This window comes from Zingiber officinale, chromosome 2B (assembly GCF_018446385.1).
Source record: "Zingiber officinale cultivar Zhangliang chromosome 2B, Zo_v1.1, whole genome shotgun sequence".
NCBI classification, from domain to species: domain Eukaryota; kingdom Viridiplantae; phylum Streptophyta; class Magnoliopsida; order Zingiberales; family Zingiberaceae; genus Zingiber; species Zingiber officinale.
In genome coordinates this window covers 139,355,515-139,377,010 of record NC_055989.1, presented here as the reverse complement: position 1 = coordinate 139,377,010, position 21,496 = coordinate 139,355,515, and the positions used below count along the sequence as shown (strand labels likewise).

At 36.5% G+C, this 21,496-nt stretch overlaps 2 protein-coding genes across 3 annotated transcripts; one reads left to right on the top strand and one right to left on the bottom strand.

The window, feature by feature from the left end:
• The first annotated feature begins 7,030 nt into the window (after positions 1-7,030).
• On the top strand, positions 7,031-11,959 carry LOC122047447 (nuclear transport factor 2-like). Of its 2 annotated transcripts, none has more exons than XR_006130539.1 (9): positions 7,031-7,262; positions 7,378-7,515; positions 7,711-7,939; positions 8,038-8,261; positions 8,972-9,146; positions 9,227-9,348; positions 9,433-9,503; positions 11,245-11,311; positions 11,436-11,505. XR_006130539.1 is itself a non-coding variant. In XM_042608756.1 (9 exons), exons 1-9 carry the CDS (start codon positions 7,227-7,229, stop codon positions 11,570-11,572), a joined length of 1,194 nt encoding a protein of 397 aa, XP_042464690.1. In that variant the 5' UTR covers positions 7,031-7,226; the 3' UTR covers positions 11,573-11,959. The 2 variants fall into 2 exon arrangements, 1 of the variants encoding a protein (XP_042464690.1); XM_042608756.1 differs by having other exon boundaries at positions 9,438-9,503; positions 11,436-11,959.
• Positions 11,960-18,944: 6,985 nt separating this feature from the next.
• On the bottom strand, positions 18,945-20,390 carry LOC122048776. The gene has a single exon (XM_042610299.1). It carries the CDS (start codon positions 20,388-20,390, stop codon positions 18,945-18,947), a length of 1,446 nt encoding a protein of 481 aa, XP_042466233.1.
• Between the last annotated feature and the right edge of the window lie 1,106 nt (positions 20,391-21,496).

Here is a 21,496-nt window from a genome sequence, read left to right as displayed (position 1 = left end):
AATTTAATTTGGTATCTACCACAAATATGCTACATTATATGAAGAATTATATCTAATTGCTCATGAAAAAATGAGTCCCATGTCCTCTTGTCATTCTCCTACAATGTTAACTTTTTGTGAACGCTTTCATGGCGATTGTTTTCCCATGAAGTATTGTTGATGGTTTACTATCTTATAGTATTTTTATTTTTAATGAAAGGATCACATGATCATATAAAAATTCAAAAAGAATTTCTCTTTATATTCTTTTGGATGATCCAACATTGCCCTATGATCTAACTCTTTTGTTTATCAGTTGATCCTCTCTCATGTGAATGAATTATAGTATGTAAATATCAACATCAATTTCTCTACCTCTAATGTTATATGGAAGAATTTGGCATTTCTATCAAAGCTTTAAAAGATAGTTTCAAGTAGTCAAGTAGACAATCAACTTACTACATAGTGTCTAGGCGGGCATTTAGGCGAGTGTCGCAAAAATTATTGTCCTCAACTCTATTTGTGTCCCATTTGTCTCCTTATTCAATAGCATAATCATCCAAAAAATACCTTTGAGTAAGCCTATAGCATTGACGACCTCTAGTACTCATGTCTATAGCGTTGACGACCTCTAAAACTCATCATAGTGCTTAGATGTTGGCGATCCCCTCTAATTTTTCTTTGTAATATGGAATCCTATCAAACCCTTTCCATTTTAATAGTGCCCTACAGATGGATGTTTGTGGTTTTTTAACTTGCATATCCTTGTGATCATCCCTTCCCTGGTTATTTTATTCATTGTATATAGAACAAATTTAGTGTTTAATGTTTATACAGGCTTGGCATCATTCTAAATCAGTATAGATACATTCTTAATACTTAGAACAATCTTTCCCTGTTCAATTTTCCGGTTTTTTAGAGCCTCGAAGGCCATCAAAGATTTTTGGTAAAATGTACTTAATGGACTTAGCGACCGAGTATTCACTCCAAACAAGTTGCCATGTTTAACTTTTTTTTGGTTCCAACATCCGATTCACTTTCAATTGGCACCAATGTGTTTCTGATACTCCAAGTCTTCTCATGTTAAATTTTATTGAGTATATGGAGCCTTTGTAGCCATTATGGACTTTTTACAAGAAGACCTTGATGGATCTAGACTAAATCTAATTCACTCTAATTGGCACTATGAATTTTTGGCACTCCCTTGAGTTGTTCGATGTTCAAAGTTTCTTAATTCTAGAGCCTAAACTAATCTGATTCACTCCAAATTAACATCACTATATTCCTAAATGCTCCCTCACCTCTTTCTATGTTCAAATTTATTAATTTTGGAGTCTTTGAAGCCACCAAGAGCTTCTAACAAAATGTTCTTGACGATTTTTTTCATAACTATAATCACTCTAAACTAGCATATTCGTAACACTGCTCCCCTGGGTCTTCTTGCGTTTAAATTTCTTCATTCTTGTGCCTTTACAATCATCAAGGACTTTTAAAAAATGTCCTTAATAGACTTTTTCATGAATTATTCACTCTAAGTTGGACTAGTGTATTCCAAACACTTCCCTGAGTCTTATCATATTCAAATTTATTGATTTTGGAGTTTTTGCGGTCATCCAAGACTTTTTGCAAAGAGTTCTTAATTAACTTTTTTCACATCTGATTCACTCAAAACTGGCACTACTATGTTCTTGTCAGTTGTTACTCTCCTAAGTGTTTTCATGTTCAATCTTTCTGAATCTAAAGTCTTTTTAGTTATTAAAGATTTTTTATAAAAGGTCATTGATGGATTTAGACTAATCTGATTCACTTTAAACTCTTTGTACTCCCCTTAGTCTTCTTCTCATGTCCACATTTACTAATTTTGGAGCCCTGCAAAAAAGTCTTTAATGGATTTAGACTAATTTAATTCACTCTAAATTGGCACCATTTTATTCATAGCAATCCTCTTTAAGTTTTCATATGCTCAAGTTTTTTTTTTTTAATTCTAGAGCCTTTATAGCCATCAAGACTTTTCAAAAAAATGTCTTTGATAGACCTATACTAATCTTCATTCACTTTAAACTAGCACTAGTGTATACCTATCACTTTTTCTTGAGTGTATTCCTCTCTCTCCTTTGAATCTTTCCATGTTCAAATTTTGCTGATTTCAAAGCATTTGCATCCATCAAGGATTTTTTGTTCACATATTATTTCAAAAATTGGATTATGATCAAGAAAAGCTTCAAGAAATCCACTTAGAGATTCAATCACGTATTAAGAAATGTAACAAAGTGAACAAGTAAGGTCAAGCCAATGTGGCCCTCTCAGTCTACATTCAAACTATAGTGCGTATTCATGATTTGATTCTCAAATATGACGTATTGTATGATATTTTTCTTAAATGGGATGATAAATTTAGAATGTTGAGCTATTGAATTATCCGCCACGAGTACTTTCAGGTTTCTTCTAATGGCCCGTGAAAAATTTGAGTAAAATTGGAACAGTCATTTTTAAAATTAATCGGTCTAAACAATTGAATATCTAATCAAGCTATATGGTGGGCGGTCTTAGGAGCAAATTAAAGTCAAGCCCTTTAAAAAAGTGCAAAAGAGTTATAAGAATAACTAATTGAGCTCGTGAAGATGCACATGATTCTAGAGTTGCTAAGGGAAATTTATTAACCAATCAATTGCAAAAATTTCAAATAAAAGATAGAGTCCATGAGCCAAATGCCGGTTCAAGGAGATCATAACTGTTTGCATGCAATTAAAGAATACAGTGGAAATTGAAATCTCAGGATACGCACTTCAAAAAAATTTCTTTGACTTCACTTTAGTTTTTTAAAAAAAAAAATTGGGTATTCAGTCTCGATCCATTCTATAAAAGTTTTTGTAAGTTATTAAAGTAAATAGGAAAGTCCTCCCAATAGAGGGTACATCAATCCAATATTTAAGATCAATTATCTATTAAAAAAAATTATATCTGTTAATTCGTTCAAACTGCACTATTGCCTCAAGGCACTTTAGCCATGCATACAAAGTATCATCTTAAAAGTGGGGATGAAGACTCGACCATTGAAGTTATTGATGCAATTGTGCCCTGAGTGGTCAGATTCATCCTTGGATTTTATTATTCGGAAAAAGGGTTTAAATTATTTATATTTGTATTTTATAAAATTGTGCAACAAATATAATGGTACGAGGATGAGTGTGGATTATGACTTGCTCACCAAGGCAACATGATCAGCGGCCCGAGGGTCTAATAAAATTCAGAGCAGATTGAATGAGGCGTCTAAGGAATCACAAGATGAGAAACATTATGGTGTCATTGAAGTAGCTTGTGGAGTTTGATAGTACACATCCAAGGGATTACAAGACGAGGAGCATAAGGCGCAATGAGAGTGTTGAATGTGTTACAATTCACTCTTGTGAATCTTGTTGAACCTATAGCATCAACAATGATCCATGGACCAAACAAGCTGCAAGCACAACTTGATAGAATAGCCTAAAAAGTTGAGTAGGAAGAATTTTTCTTCAAACAAGTAGCATGTAGATTTTGGAAACAAGTCTAAGTATTTTCCAAGGTAAAGTTATGGTCATGCAAGATTCATAGAGAGAAGAGTAAATTCATATGCACGTAGATTCTTTAGAGAGATTAGATTTTAGACTCAATCATTAGAATGATTATTATTAGGATTATAACCAAAATCTCACATTAAAAATATACAAAGAATATCATGAGATTATAAGATAAAAGATATCTTCATTGGTATGAAACCTTCTGGGTAGAGTCCAAAAATAAATCTATGAAGACTTAAATCTAAAGCGGACAATATCATATCATTCTACAAATATGTGAGTTCCATTGGTCCAACAAGTGATATTAGAGTCAATGCATCATGTCTAGGATCTTTTCTACAAAGTTCAATATGGTGAAGTTCGACAAATTGAAAATTTGGATTGTGACAGAGGAGGGTTAAGGATTTGCTGGATTAACAAAACATGATGAAGGCGCTAGGTGAAAAGAAATCATAAGAGATGGAAAGATCATATTGAGAGGAACTACAGGTAAAGGCGGTTGCAATGATTAGACTTTTTCTAACGGATAACGTGATGTATCATGTTATGGACGAGTAATCACCGGTGATAGTTTGGCAAAAACTGAAAAGTCGTTACATGTCCAAGCCATTGATAAACAAACTCTATTTTAAGCAAAGGTTGTTTGGGCTTAAGATGCCAAAGGGGACAAATCTGAACCAACATATCAACATTTCAATCAAATTGTAAGTGATCTGAAATGGGTTAATATGAAGATGAAAGACAAAATGCTGATGATGTTGAATGCTCTATCATCATCTCCTACGTATGAGAATTTGATTACAACTCTCGTGTAGGGAAAGGAAACCCTCAAGCTAGAGGAAGTCACATGTGCTCTTTTGGGATTTCATCAGCGGAAGAAAGCTAGTGATGAGACATCTCAAGTTGAAGGGCTCATGGTGAGAGATAACTAGGCAAGTGGTAGGAGCAAAACTCGATATGGGTCAGACATAAATAATAAGACCTGATCTAAATCGAGAAAGAAGAAGATGATCATATACTATAAGTGCGGAGTAAAAGATCACATCAAAAGCTATTGTCCAAAGAGTAAAAAAGTCAATGCAAAGAATAAAAATGACTCATCTAAGTCTACAAACATAGTGGAAGAAAAAATTCAGAGACGGTGATGGTGATATGCTTTCAAGTTCAGAGCAATTGATCAATTCTTGGATCCTAGATTCAATATATTCTTATCACATGACACCTAACAAGGATTGATTCAACACCTATAGATTGGTGAATTCTGGTTTTATTTTGGTAGGTAACGATGCATCCTGCAAAGTCCATTGGAATATGGAATGTTAGAATCAAGATATTTGATAGTGTGATCAGAATGTTGGGTGATATTAGACATGTATCATATCTGAGGAAGAACATGACTTCATTGGGCACGCTGGATGGTAGCAGTTGTTGTTACAAATCTACAAGCAAAGTAATGAAAGTCAGTAAAGGCGCTTTAATGATAATGAAATGATAAAAATTAGCAGGGAACATATATAGGTTGTTGGGTACTACAGTTGTAGGTGGAGCTACCGTTGTGGAGTTGAATCAGATCAAACAATTATGCATATGCGGCTGGGTCATATAAATGAGTGTGGGATGTTGGACTTCATAAAAGAAATTTATTGAAGGGTGTTAAGACGTGGAAATTCGAGTTCTACAAGAATTGTGTTCTTGAAAAACAAAGCATAGTGTAGTTCAAGATAAACACACACAATATAGAGGGAATTCTAGACTATATTCATACGAATCTCTAGGGATCGACCAGTGTAGCATCACATGGTGGACACTTATATTTTGTGAGTTTCATCGATAACTACTCACGAAAAGTCTGAGTGTACTTCATGCATCACAAGTTTGAAATTTTCTCAAAATTCAAGATGTAGAAATTAAAATAGAGAATCAGACTGGAAGAAAGATCAAATGTCTTAGATTGGATAATGTCATAATGGAATTGAGTATACAGATTTAAAGTTCTAGGAATTTTATGAGAAGCATGAAATCAATAGACACTTCATGGTTCGCAGGATACCACAATAAAATAGTATAGTGGAAAGGATGAACAAGACAATAATTGAGAAACCTCGATGTCTCAAGTTGAATACAGGGTTTGCGAAGAACTTTTGGGCAAAGGTAGTAAATATGACATGCTTTTTGATTAATTGATCATCGAGGGCAGCACTAGATGGCAAAGTTTAAGAGAAGGTATAGACGGGAAATCCAGTTGATTACTCTAGCCTGAAAGTATTTGGATATATAACTTACATGCACATTTCTAATGAAGACAGGTCAAAGATGGATGCAAAGTCTAGACGTATAGTGTATTTTTCTAAGTAATCAAAAAGAAGTAAAAGACTTCAAGCTTTGGGATCCTAAGGCGAGCAAGGTGGTGATCAGCAAAGATATGATATTTGATAAGAGAATCATATTATAGCGTCCTCAGGGGGAGATAATCAAATACCATAAAACTACAGTAAAGAGAAGGATGTTGTGCATGTGAGGTTAGAAACTCATGATCTTGATGAAGCTAACTCAAGGCACATGAAGTATCAGATTATAGCCACAGAAAGGACCAAATGTACAATCAAACCACCTAGTAAGTATGACTTTGAAGACTTAGTATCTTATGCACTTTTCACTAGTAGTAGAGATCCCACCACTTTTTAGAAGGCGACACTCAGTTCAAAGAAGGACAAGTGGATGAGTGTCATGACGGAGGAGATAAAGTCATTTGCATAAGAACTAAATTTGAGATATGGTGGAACTTCCTCATGGGAAGAAAGCTATAGGATGCAAATTGTATCAAAGTCATGGTCAAGATAAAATCATGTGGGGAATCTTAACAAAGAAGGTAGGGGAGGCCCGAACCATAGAAATAATGATAGGAGACTCTTAATAAAAATCTATGATAAGCCCTCGAGGTAGGTGGTGCTCCAAGTATTTAATGTAAGGTGTGGATCCAAACACCATGGAAATGAGTGACCTCAATTGGAGTATGCGGTTCTTAGTTTGAAGAGAGAATTATTGGAATTATAAATTAAAGTTCCATATTAAAAATATATGAAAAAGACCATGTGATTATAAGATAGAAGATATCTCAATTGATATGAGTCTTCATAAATTTTTTTTAATAGAGCTCAAAAATAAAATCACGAGTACTTAAATTTAAAATGAATAACATCATATCATTATAAAAATATACCAATTTTATTAATAACTATATATCAAGTTGTAATGATGAATTCAGGATTGATTCAACTAACTTAAATGAGTAGATAATATTTGTTAGCAAATAAACATGTGACTTTGAGTTGATTGTGGATGAGTTGATGCTCAAGACTTTATTAATAAAATATTCAATGATTAATATTTTATTTCATCAAAAGGAAATCAATGATTATTTATATTGAATATGATAATATTTTATTATTAACTATGTACGGACATTCTGCCGAACTTTTCAGGGAAATCCAGCACTGCCCTTCGCGCAACTTCTCCACGCTTAGTTTAACTGCAAATGGGGGAAGAAGCAAAAAATAGTATAAATTGAGGCAGAGCTTGTAACGACTTCTCTCGAGCTCTTTGCTTTCTTCTTCCGCGAGAGTTGCTCTTCTTTCCTTTCCTCTTCTTCATCGCCTTCTACTTCCGTCGATCCGGCTGTGGCGGCACCTGATGGCCGCCGATCGAGCTCGTCTACCCGCGCATGTGGTAATGTTTCTTGATTCATGCTGGATCGCGGTTTTCGCTTTCTTTCTGTTCGATCGCGTGGACGAATGTAGTTGTTGTTTGATTTCTGGGACCTTAATGCCGGATTTGGTGGTAGGTTGGCATGGCTTTCGCGAATCAGTACTACCAGATCCTTACCAGTTCCCCTCAGCTTCTCTTCCGCTTCTACAAGGAGGGAAGCACGCTAAGCCGGCTGGATCATCGGGGCGAAATGATCTCCGTCACCGGCATGGATGTAAGATGCCTTGTTTAGTTGTCTTCATTCATCTCGTACTTTTATTCTTCTTATTTATGAGGTAAGGAAAAAAAACAGTGGCAATCGTTTTGGACTAAGTGGCGATTCTTTATTTCTTTCTGTCTTTTATTGTTTGTTATTGTAAGATCTACTGATTGGGTATCTTCTGTTTGGTGCTTGGTGAATGACGGAAAGGCAATCAAGGAGAAGCTTCTTTCCGTTGACTATAGCGAGTACAGGGCGGAGATTAAGACAGTGGACGGGCAGAAATCGATGGATGGCTGTGTTACTGTTCTTGTGGCGGGGTATCTCACCGGGAAAGATGACGCCAAGAAAAAATTTGCTCAATTTTTTATGCTGGCCCCTCAGGATAAGGGATACTATGTTTTGAATGATATATTTCGTCTTCTTGCTCCTGAACAGGGTATTATTTTGGACTTTAAAGTAGCATGTTCTTTGAATCCAGTGCCAAGGCCTAATAACTTAGTCCTTAATTTCCTCTTCTTTTATGATTTGTGGCAGCTGAGAAACTGGAACAACAGAAAAACGAGGTACCAGAAGAAGAGAAACTGGATGAAGCTGAAACTATTGATCCTTCAGCTGAGATTCCTTGTAGTGTCCACCAGGAAGTGCAAACAGGAAAAGAGATTGATGAAGTTTCTGAAAGTTTGCAGGCAGTCACTCTGAATCCTAGTTCTTCTACTACACTGGAAGAGTCACCACGAAGGGAATCATATGCTTCTATTGTAAGAGTTTCTTTATTATAGACATTTTGCAGTTGCATCATTTCATTCTTTAACACTTTGTCAAGTCTCACCGAGCGATATAAAATATACTTGACATGTTAACATATGAATTTTGTAGGCTGATTTGTTTATGTATGCCAAGATGAAAATTTGATGAAGCGCTCGATAAATAATTGAGCTTCTGATTCTTTTTATTTATTTGTTTGTTTTTATCTTTTTAACATTTGCTATCTACATTTTGTAGAAACTTTTTTATATAAAACTCTCTTTGGGCATGTACTGGTTAAACATGTAATTTAGTTAAGAGAACTAGTTTTTGGTGCTTCCAACTCCAGTTCTTATTCATTTGGGCATGTACTGATTTTTTTGCTTGGTTTGACATAATAATGGATAAGAAAAAATATGGATAATGCAATAATTGAATCAGTTAGAGCATATGAGAAGTAAAAGAACTGCACAATTCATTAGTTCATCTATTGGGGAATTTAAATGAATAAGAAAATGAGCCAGGAAATTGATAAATGGAGATTATGACAATGTTGCATGCCTCAGTTGTATTTTTCTTAGTGTTATTTGTTCTTTTTTATACTTGAAGGAATATATCCTACGTACGTCATATTTTGTATTTTTCTAGTTGGTTTGTTAAAATTGCTTCTTTTACAGAGTGGATGAAGTTTTAACCATTAACAGTGAAATATATGACTTAGTAGGTTAATGTCATGAAAGAGAAACCTACTCCACCTGTTTCTCCGCCTATTCCTTCTAAAGCTGCAGTTGTAAAAACTGGCCAACCGGCATCACCAATTTCAATACCAGCTCTCGTGACTGAGAATGGCTCTGTTACTCCTAATGCTGCTGATAGCTACAGAAGGCCAGAACCAGAAGGTATGAGGAAGTTTGATGAGAGTTCTTTTTCTTGTCATTATTTTTTGTATCTTTGTTATGATAATCCTTTTTCATCTCAGCTGTTGGCTATTCAATCCACTTAAAGAATCTTCCTTTGTATGTCACACCTGAACAACTACAGGAAGAATTCAAGAAATTTGGACCTATAAAACCTGGCGGAATACACATCAAATGTTTCAGGGTTCTTTTCAACTCTTATTTGTATTTTTTGTGTTTACTCATCTTCCAAGCAATTTTGTTTATATAAGTGATAATCATATTCAAGTGCAGCACAGTGGAATTTGCTTTGGTTTTGTGGATTTTGAAGTGGCTGATGCTGTTGCAAGAGCAATAAAGGTATATGTAAATGTTTTAGTTCTGTTTATAATTGAATATAACATTGCTTCCATGCCATAATGTAAAACTGATAGTTTAAAAAGATATATATGCTAAAGTCAAGTCAGCTTATGAACATGTCGGTCCACTAGTTATCTAATTTCCTTTGATAATAAGGATATGAATACCATGTTTCCCCTTCTGACTTCAGCAACCAGCTCTTATTCATGGAAACAATTTTCTAATTGCAGATACCTGAGATAAGGATCAGTAGCTTTATAACCATGTTTTTTTTATGATTAATTTATTTCTAACAGGACAAGTGCTTGTTTTTTACCTTGGAAAATCATACAGTCACCTATTTTTCTTGACTTAGTGTCTTGTTCAATGTTCATGTCTCTCTCACTCCAATAATGTTTTCTTGCCTTGTTTTTCTCTTTTTGGTCATGTTTGATAGCGCATGGCGGGAGCTTCGTGCACCGGGCTGTCCTTTTTTTTTTTTTAGTTATTTTAGAGATTATAAATACATGCATTGTAATCACACTTCAGATATATATCAAGTTTTCTTTTAAATTGTATCAGAGTCTACCCTGCTACCCTTCTCCCAACAAAATTGCCTCTTGTCTATCTATCTCTCCTTCCCTAGGTCATAGTTCCCCATCCTCTCACAGTGAATAGGTCTCCACCCCACCCTCCTCTCCCCTCACCAATGATTTTGTACACCGCTCATGACGAATTACCCTGTCATGGTTGGTCTCAAGCTCGGATAAAGGAGGAGGGTTGCATTAGGTTGCTAGCCGGTGTTAAACTAAGGTAAATGTTCAATTAATGGATGCCACCACTTGAATAGGTCACCTCCCACCTCAAAGAAAATGCTTATCAATTTCTATTAAACCAAACCAAAACCTTCTTTCCTTTTTGTGTTATTATGTTTTTGTTATAGTTCAGCTATGATGATATGTTCTACTAATGCTTCTAAACTCAATAATCCTATCACAATCAATATCAAACTCATCGGAGGATCTACTCATCTTCTGGCTCAAACATTTGAAATCTTGGCTCTTGGCTCATGTCCCTACTTCTAAATGTGAAAGATCTTTCAGTATGATTGAATTCAAACTTTACTATTTTTATATAGCTCTTCAACTATATGGTCTAATAGTAGTCGTGTTTGCGATGCTTCTCAGTAGATGTATTCACACAAGCAAAATGTCTTTTATATGGTCCAATAGTAGCAATGCATCCCACCTTCATGATGACAGAATATATATATATATATATATATATTCATTATATTTTGGGTTGGACCAATAAACCTATTTGACTCATTTTATACCAAAGAAACCCATGTATACACAAATATTGATTTCACTCCCACCCATAGCTACTCTAGGTTGGGTAGTTTTGAGGAGGTTATAGACACAATACCATACATCGTTTTCGGAGTACTTCACTTTTCTCCGAGTCAAAGCCTTTGGTGATATTTATCATGCATTTCTTGGCCTAAGCTTTTAATAGAACTAACATATTTTATGCTTGTTGTTTGGTTCTTTGAAAGCACTATTGCAGAGTACTCTGTATAGTATGATAACACATATCCATAGTAATTCACACTTCAAAATACGCTTTATGATTGTGATTCTCTTATATAGCAGAGTACTCTATATAAAGTTGAATGGATTTCAAGAGTGGTTGACTGTTATATTTGTTTTGGCTTTATTACTGAGCATTTTTCTTTATTCACAAATCTTTAAATATTCAGGCTTCCCCTGTAACAATAGAAGGCCGGCCTGCGTTTGTTGAGAAACAGAGGTCTAGTAATTTAAGAGGCAAGTAACATGAGCTATTATGTCATATTTATTTGAAGAACATGCAAAATAGATATTATTCTCTTGAAATTCAGACATTTTTCCGATGGTTTAAATTCAAAATTTGTTCATTTGTTTTGTGCAGCCAGCAACAGAGGCAGGTACAGAAATGAGAGGACTAGAGGGCGGAGATGTCCTAGTGCTGCGAGTGGGGTTTATGGCAAAGGTGAGGACAGTAGTAGGACAGACTTTGGCGACGGAGGTGGCAGTTGGTCATGGTGAGGTTGAACCAAAGAGTTGACCGAGGATCATCTGGTGGTCGAGGGAATTGAAGTAGGGACCTACAAGTGACGAAACATGTGGCATACCTCAAGCTTTGTTGGCTCTGTCCTTAAATTGAAAGGCTACTCCCTCTACATGGCTAGCCACTGTTAGTCTCCTCTCAACACAGCAATTAAGTTCAGCTTAACATACTAGTTCAATGCTCTTACCACATGCCACCAGATGGATAGTTGACAATTATATGCAATTAGAAGTGAAAAAAAAATGACAACTTAATGCCAAAAAAGAGATGGTAATTGATCTCATTGTGCTATATAAACTCTATTAGTTTCAGCAGACACCAATGTTAATAAATACAAGTGATTGAGATTTTTCGAAGTGTAATCATTTTCTTGTGATCCTTAGAACTTCTTGCTATACTTTTTTTTTTCCATTCAAATCGAGTTCCACTCCAAGGTGTTTGGAATTTGACTCGTGTTAGAATCATTGTTGCATCCTTTTTCCAGACATCTTGCACCTAATAATACCAAATCCAGGCAAGAGATCACCGATAGCAAACTAAATGTGTGTCAGTGTCCATTACAAGTGGATGATGATAGTTTTTACTGGTCCTCTTTGCTTTGCTCCTCCCCCACCCCCTGCCTCTCTTCTTCTCCAACCGTAGTTTCTATCTCATCTAGTTTGTCTACCCCTAACCTTCTTTGTGAAATTTCTTTGAGGTACAAGTTTCTTCTATAATGGTGTATCATCAAGTGGCTTCCTATAGTAGTAGCTAATGAGATATGTCACATCCTTTCGTATTGTGCTTATGTTGCCGCAATGATGCTCGAGAGCAACAAAAAGCATCAACACGGTTGAAGACATGGAGATTGTGAGATATTACAAGTGACATATAATCTTGGGCTCGAATCTTTGGTCTTTGGGCAATATTATTGACGTATGATACGTGTAGTTAGATAGGGGTCGACTACCAAGTGATTTGAATGATGACTGTGTCCAAGGAATCATAGACCAGGAAGAATTGAGGTAAAGCTTGGTGGCTCATGAATAGAATGTTTCTATCATAGCCCAGTCAAACAAGCATTCAATTTATCGACTTCAATTGTATGATATTGGAATTCAGTCGACTAATGAGTTGGTGACTTCAATCGTATGATATTGATGTGTTTAATAAAGAATTTAAGTAAGCCTGTCTATTATTTTGATATGTGTATCAAGTGTGTATGGACTTGACATACTGCATATGAAGCTCGAGGATCTTATGACTCGACAAGGTCTTGTGGTGATTGCTGACATGAACAGAATCAAGTTGGATAGCTAGTGTTCGATAGCTTAGAAGTGGACTTGAAGGTGAACTCTAGGATGAGGATCATGGTGTGCTTACTAGTTTGATGGCTTATGACGGGGTGAATTCAGAAGTGATCGGTGAAAGATGTCTTGAAGTGTCAATGGGACTAGAATTTCCCAATGAGGTGAGCTGTAGGCTTTCCTGAAAGGAAGTGGACAAGGAGGTAGACTATAACTGAGCAGAGATGGATGGCATGTTGGAGCAAGCTTGGATTACTTGGTGGAGCATGATGCAAGCTAGGGACTAAGGGGTTTAACATGATGTGAACTTGAGAGCAACAAGAAGCATCAACACGGTTGAAGGCATGGAGAAAAGAAACTTGTGATAATCTTGGATTTGAGTCTTTGGGAAACATTATTGGTGCGATCATGGCCCAAGTGGTCAAGTTCAACCATGTTATATTGATGTGTTTAGTAAATACTTTAAGTTAGACTAAGTTAAATTTACTAAAACTTTAAGTTAGACCAATATTAAATTTAGCAAAGTTTTGTTTTTCAAATATGTTATGTGAGAATCTTGACGTGCAAGTATAGTGGAAAAGTCTAAGTAGAGCAAGTTTAACTGTGTTGGTGCAAGCATGCCCTTAGTGGTGGTGTTCAACCTTAGCTTTTGATGTTCGAGTAAAGGATTTAAGTTAAATGTCACATTTATATTTGATATACATGTTAAATTGTGCAAGAACTTGGCAAAATATACATAATTGTAGAGTTTGTGATTAGACGAGGTCATGTGGTGGCGATGACTTTGCGTCCAAGGGATCATAGAACAAGAAGGATTGAGGTAATATTAGAGTATCTCATGGAGTGTAACTTGACGTGATCAAGTTGGTTGTCTTAATGGTTAAAAGTTTACTAGAAATCCAAGAAGGATGGTAGAAGACATTCGAGTGAATGTAGGATGAGGAGCATGAAGGTGCAACATTGATGTTATCTAGAAAAAAAAAGAGGCAAATTACATAGGTGGAGCATGAAAGATGAAATGTAGAACAACACGTCATGGGCTCATTGCATCTAAGGGATAAGTAACTTAGAGAGACAACCATCATGGCAAAGTAAAGCAGTGAAAAATAAGCTCTTATGTGTAAGGATGAGTTTGAAATTCTTTAGATGAACCCTGCTAGAGACACAAACTCGGTCGTATATTACAGAGATGCTATGAGCTAGTTCCTTATTGGATGGCTTCTGAGTAGTTGCAAGATCAAGGTATTCTAGGTTCGAGGTATGTGAACTAATGTACCACTGTTGTATGACTTCCTCCCATCGCTCAGACATCAAAATTGAAACTAAGTATTCATCGGTTTTCTTTTCCTACGGGAAAACTCTTTGCCTCACCTTTTTAGTGGATTTACTTGGGCTCTTACCCTTTTCTACCACCTTACATCTATTGACACAAGTTTTCCTTTCAGAACTTACTTCCTCCCGAGTACTTACTTTCAAAGCCTTACCAAATCGGTCTTACCAAGGTCTTATTAGGGCCAGCCTTTATATCTTAGGTAAGCGAGCTTTGTTTGAAAGGGCTTATTAGGTCCCGCCTCTGTGCCTTCCTATAAGTATGTGTTTAAGCTAATGGAAGTACTTTTAATAGCAGGTGATATCTATGAACACAGTCTCTTACCTAGTTTACCTTGAAAAGATTTTCATAAGCTCGAGAATGCGGTGAAGACTCTAACTTCTAGCAGACCACTCACCCAGTAAGAAGTAAGAAGGAGTCTGATTGCAGAAATTGCACAACAACCAAAGTTAATTGAGGAAGAGGCCCTAAAGCTAACCACAAATCTCGACAAGAAGCTGCACAGGGTGGAGCAGCTTTTATCAAAAATTGAAAAACAAATTTTTGGATGAGTTACATACTCTCCAAAAATATAAATTCCTACAAAGAAGTTGTTAAAACCACTGAGGCATTGGAACCACCGTCACTTGGATTCATCAAACCAAGTGATTACTCCAGCACGGTTGGTAACGAAGCAGCAATCATCAAGCAAAATAATTTTCATATTCAATTGCTAACTCAAATAGCTGAAAGTCTACAGGAAATACAAGCATATTTAAGGGCCATCATCGAACATCAACGAAAGGGAGGTGAAGGTATATCAGTATTACCTGAATCTCTTATAACAAAGCTCTCAAATTTGTCTCTAGGACCAGGCGAAAGACCTAAAGAGACAAAAGGCAAGCTCCTAGTATTCAAAGATCCTTTAAAAATCCATAAAGAGGAGAAAGCAAAAGCTACAAAATGACGACAAGGACGCAGATAGAGGGAACACCTGCAACACCTTTAGTAGAAGATCAAATACGCGAGTATCGTCGTAACCAAAGGCATCTCTTTAGTATACAGCAAGCCTCCAGAAGGATAGGGCAAAGATTATTGGGGAGATCATCACCCCAAAATATACTGGAGCAACAACTAGACCCTCAAGTCCAATTGAGGCTCTCCATGCAGGAGCAGCCATAACACCAGCAGAAGTGTTATATCATTCAAGACGGGATGACACTGATCATCGCGTCTACATACACCGATCAGAGGAAGCTATTTCATGTACAAACAATAGTCAAGTGGATAGAATCTTCATACAATAAGAAAGTTTCAATCAACTACAGTGAAGTCGGATGCAATATGTTCACCTAGGTGTCCTCCAGGTACAAATCCAAATTCTTCATCGACAAGAAGAAGGTACGCTAGCCCTTGTCTTGTTCAAAGATAACAGATGGCAGGACGGCCGATCCATAATTGCTACCATGGAGGTTGATTTAACACAAGGAAGTCAGCTAATTTATGTCATCCCTGATATAATGATGGCAATCGGAGTTTTCTTCATAAACATTCAACTCTCCATTGCAACCAGAGGGTATGAAATATGGCAAAATGGTGAAGCCAATCTTTTAATCACCAGGGGGATGATTGGCCGACTGTCCAACACATCGAATATTGCATTCGCATATAAGGTAAATGGTGTTGTTGATTATCTAACAAGCCATGGAATTATTACCTTACCAGGACGATGATATTCAACAAGGCAACTACAAGGGATGAATCGGGTTATTCGACCTACTAATATATGTATCCCAATGACACCTTCAGAAGCGTCTAGCAATAATTTGCTAGATGGTAGAATTTCTCTGAGTTTCTCAAACTACCAAGCTGCACCAACATCACAAGGAGCCACTTACAATATTAAAGATGAAGAGGTGGCTAGTGATGAGGAGGAATTAAGGTCACACAGTCTTGCGGTCTTAATAGAAGAACAAAAATTACTAGTCACACGACTAGTACCATCAGCAACTTTACCAAGAAGGGCAACCGAAGGAGCAGCAGGGTATGATTTAGCAATCAACCGAGCTCAAGATATACCTGCATATGGAAGATCCCTCTTATCCATAGGACTTAGCATTAAAACTCCTGAAGCGACTTATGCAAGAATTGCACCAAAATCTGGTGCAGCCTTTCGCAAGGGAATTCTAATCGGAGCAAGAGTTGTTGACTCCGATTACAGAGGTGAAGTACAATACTGGCATTTAATATAACTGACCAAGATATTTTTTTACAGAAACATGAATGTATAGCTCAAATTATCTTGGAGCATATTTCCACACCAGAGGTCATGGAAGTTGATGATCTTGATGCAACAATACGAGTGACCATGGTTTTGCCCATACGTCAAAGCAAATAGATGAACTACAAAATAAAATGGCCACCACATGGCTCCAATCCACAGCCATGAGTTTTATCCCTACCGAGCAAAGCTCCACAGCTTCTTCACCAACAGATAGTAATGATGGCAGAACATGGTACAATACCATTGACATGACGAAAGTCTCCACCAGTCAGCAACCACAAGACCCATCTTGGCAAAATATCATGAATATACTGTGTCCATCAGAAGAAACACCAATAATACTTCCAGCAAAAAGAAAAGAACAAGCTAGTCCCCGACTTCCGTCATATGATAGCTATGCAGGTGAGGTACGACCATGGCCCTCTGTCCACCAATCCATAGACTACCCTATGACAGGAGAAGAGGAGTTTATAGCCGTTCTAAGCCAACAGAACACAGACTCTGATACAGAAGATCTGCAATGTTCTTTAAATTCTTATTATTGCGGTATAACTGAAGGCGATGGGGAGATGGAGTTACCTTACCCAATCAAAATTATTCCAGAGATAATTGCGGCAGGACAGGAGCTAGAGGAACATTGGGAATTAGAGTACACTCAACTAGCTCAACTTACTGAGCACTTATATTCTTCCTCAGCTATCTCCACATATAGACCCCCAGTTGATACAACTATGGGACCGCCCAATTACCCCCCGACGGTAGAAATAGGGGAAGTGTCTGGACAAAAGCCAAGCTTTGAAGGATATCGAGGAAGTGGGAAATTTAAGTCCAAAGATTATTCTGAAATGTGGAACTTACCATCTACTTTTCAGCATACTGGGGCCATGTTTATAATTCCCACACACTTGGGCAAATTTGATGAAGTCTTTATGAGGTGGGAATCCATCACCAAGAATTTAGTATCCCTCCAAGGCTTCACAGATGCAACAAGTGAAGCAGAGTTTATGTGAAGCAAAGTTTATTGAAAATCTACTCGGGGAAGCTGAGAAGCTAGCCTAGGTTCAATGGAGGATGCCCTTTCCAAACGAATATCAAGAATTATTAAATAATGCGATGGATATGAAGGAACCCAAAATATACTTTCCCAAATCCGGACAGTTTTCATGCTAGAAGACCTATATCAAGGTTCCACTGTTATTCAAGAACAAATATACAAGGATCTGGAGCATCTATCCTGCAATAACGGGAAAAGACCTGATTTAGTCCTAAATGTTATGTCTAATGCCCGGTTCAGTCCCAAACATTTTGAAAGGGTTAAATTAGTCCTAAACGTTATTGTTTTTTGATCAAATCAGTTCTTCCGTCATTTTGGGGTTAAATTAGACGAAAAATGTGCACGTGACTTGCACAAGCCACAAATTTCTTAATCTAAAATCCAATTCCACGATTGTATTCCATACCATCTATAGCAGTTTTAAATAAACTTTTAGAATCTATTCCATACAATTCGGAATCTCTTTCAATTATATCCACTATTTGAACTTGAAATTATTTTAAATAATATGCATGTTCAAAATGTTATCAGAATCATCATACAAAAACCACATCAATCCCAAATACACATCCAATTGATTATGAGATTGACTGGTTATCTATACATATAATAGCACCACTACATGATCAAACTATGGATAAGTATAACATTGAAAGTCACGATAAAACACCCAAAAGACTATTACATGAAAACAAAATTATATCTTGCTTATAGATCCTTGAGATGAGCTAGGCTTCAAGACAGAATTTACTGGTGAAGACAATGATGGTCTCATTCTACATCGAGCATCTGTGTAAGATCTCAGTCTCGAGATTGTTGTGAAGCTAGTTCCGTCTTTCACAAAAGCAGGTTTGTGAATATTAATTGACTGGTTAACCTATAATTGTCAAGATAGAATAATTAATTAGAAAACATGAAAAACTGATTTGATAATTTATACAACTATTAAAACTAGTATCAAAGAATTAAAGCAACTTACATTTATAGAGGATATTGAGTATGAGCTCCCTTGAATACACACCCCAACTTGACGTGGTCTTCTCACCTATGTAATTACAGAAGAATATATACAAATAAATATAAGAAAGCATAAAAAAAAAGTAATAGATTTGCTTTGATTTGAGATTACCTGTATTTTTTCCTTTTTGCTGGGTGCCAATGTATTGTCTCTGAGATCCGTTGGAGCTTCGTCTGGTAAAGCATTGCTTTGTTGTGAGTTGTCTTCTTGCGGCATTGCTCCCCATTGGTGGACATCATTATTTCCCTTGCAAGTCCTTTGATTATGTCCTGATCCACCACAGATCTTGCATTTGTTGCATCTTTTTGTACCTTTCAATTTATTATTTTGAGCTGTTGTATTTTTTTGAGAAGTTGCATTTTTTTGAGAAGATGTAGGAGGTTCATCTGGTTCCCTTCTTCATAGTTTCGTCGGCCTTCCAATTTTTTCTTTGTAAAAGGGAGGTAAAGGTGGGGGCAAGTCACAAGCAGGCCACAAATTTGGTCCATTGACAGGCATTATTGGCAATGCATAACACCTTCGATATGTGTCGGTCAAGTAACAGTGATGGACATATGCCTCTGGATTATCTTTTTTGCACCAAATTGCGCATACAGCGTGCTTGTAAGGAATTCCTGTCAAATCCCATTTTCTACAACTGCAAGTCCTAGTCGATAAGTCAACTGAATGTTGATCAAGATGATCATCTGACCTCGTTATCTGGTAGTGCATCTCATCTGATTTCATGGGGGAATAAGCAGCAGCATCCATACTTATCTTCGCCAACAGATCTCTAATCTTGGGACAAATTTGGCTCTTCCATTTCTCAGCCTTCTCTCGATTCAACAAAAATCTATTCATCAAAAGATTTCGTATTGACTCAAACATCTCAATGATAGGCTTATCCCTAGCATCTAGTATACAACTATTGAAGCTTTCACACATATTATTCAACAAGATGTCAGATTTTGGAATGGTGCTGAAATGTGACTTTGACCACTGATCTTCAGGCTTCTTTGCCAGCCATTCATATGCATTGTGGTCAATATTCTTGAGCTCCTCCATTCGCTGTCGAAAATCTTCAATCCTAGTTGCCTTTGCCGCAGCCCATAAAGCAATCTTAACTGCTAGACTCTTAAATCCATCATGTTTCATGTTGCTATGTAAGTGTCTAGCACACAATCTATGTTCTGCATCAGGAAACAAAAATTCAATTGCAGAGATCAACCCCTTTTGCTTATCTGACATAAAAGTCCATGCATGTTGATTAACAAAACCAATGTCAGAATCTAAGAGCCGTAAAAACCATGTCCAACTATCCTTCGTCTCACGCTCAACCAATGCATAGCATATCGGAAATATGTTGTTGTTTGGGTCTATCCCTACAGCCGATAACAACTGCCCACCATGTTTTTCTTTTAAGAAGCATCCGTCAATACCAATGATAGGCCGACAAGCATCCTTAAATCCTTGCTTACACGCTGAAAAACAAACATACAATCTTTGGAACCTTGGACCTTGGTCATTCTCTATCAACTTCAAAACGACTGTGGCCCCTTCATCGAATCTTTTCAACTCAGCACAATAATTCCTTATTCTACTAAATTGCTCCTCGGCAGTCCCTTGAACCAACTGTAGTGCCTTCCTCTTGGCTAAGTAAGCCACTTTCCTCGAAATGTTGGCCTTCAGCATCGTACAAACCTCCTTTCTAAACTCCTTGGTTCCCAATTTAGGATTTGTGGCAAATCTTTTCACAAACTGCTTCGCTAACCAAGTTGAGTTTATGGACTTGTTGGTATAATCCCAAAAGCAATTATTGTGCGTCCCAGATAAAGTTCTCTCTTGCCAACAACTATCGTTACTCATCTTGGCAACGTGAATCATCCATGGGCAATCATCTTATTTGCAATTAGCCCACAGTCGAATATTATCATTCTTTGTGAACTTGATTGCCTTTCCCTTTTTGATATTATAAGTTTGGATCGCAAATTTAGCTTCTTTTTTTGAGCTGAAAATCAAACCAAGGCTTAATTTTGGGTCTTCAGATTCCTTCTTCGAATCAAATTGGGGATAATTTTTAACTTCATCCTCCTCATCAGAATCATTATGACTCTCCAAACCCTCACTATCTGCACAAATGTCATCTTCCTGCAAACTATGTGACAAGTTATCTAAAATTTCCCTCTCATCAAAAACATGTTTCCCTTTATGAGATTGTACGTCATGGTCCACAAACTTATCAAACATCCTATCATCTTCTGAAAAATCATATTCACTATCGTAAAATACATTGTCATCTTCATCATTTGTTCCATCTATCTGACAATGGCTAACGTTTGTGATGCCTCCAAGGTCGCTTCTCGAAGCATCCAAGTGTACTATATAAATTTCAACCTCGTAGTTTCTCGGAATATTACTTTTAATATTCAACACATCTAAATCGCTTTCCAAACATCTCCCATTTATAAATCTTCCTCCAACTTTGTGCCAAAACTTAATAGAATCTTTGTCTTTAAGCCCAAGATCCTATGCAAATCCCCACAACTCAATCATTCCAAACTTATCAAGATCAACGAAGTCAAAGTATTCAACACTTCCACCAATTTATTCATCCTGTGTACCACTTGATTTCAAACTTCCATTGTAATACAATTTAATTGTAACACAATCGGGTTCTTCAATTAATCCTATGAAAAAAAATTATTCAACAAAAAATATATGATATAATAAGTATCAAATATAAGTGTGCGTTAGTGCAAAAAATAAACAAAAAAGTTACCATAATTTGGAGTGAATTCGAGTGAGAATTTACTTCTTCTAGCCATTAGATAGATAGATAGCCAATTGCTTCCAACCCTGATAACAAATAAAATCAAATCAAAATTTTGAAGTAAATTATGCTTCAAATACTCGTACACAATTTTTTTTATTCCCTCTCTAAACACGAACGAAACACCCCAATAAAAAAATTT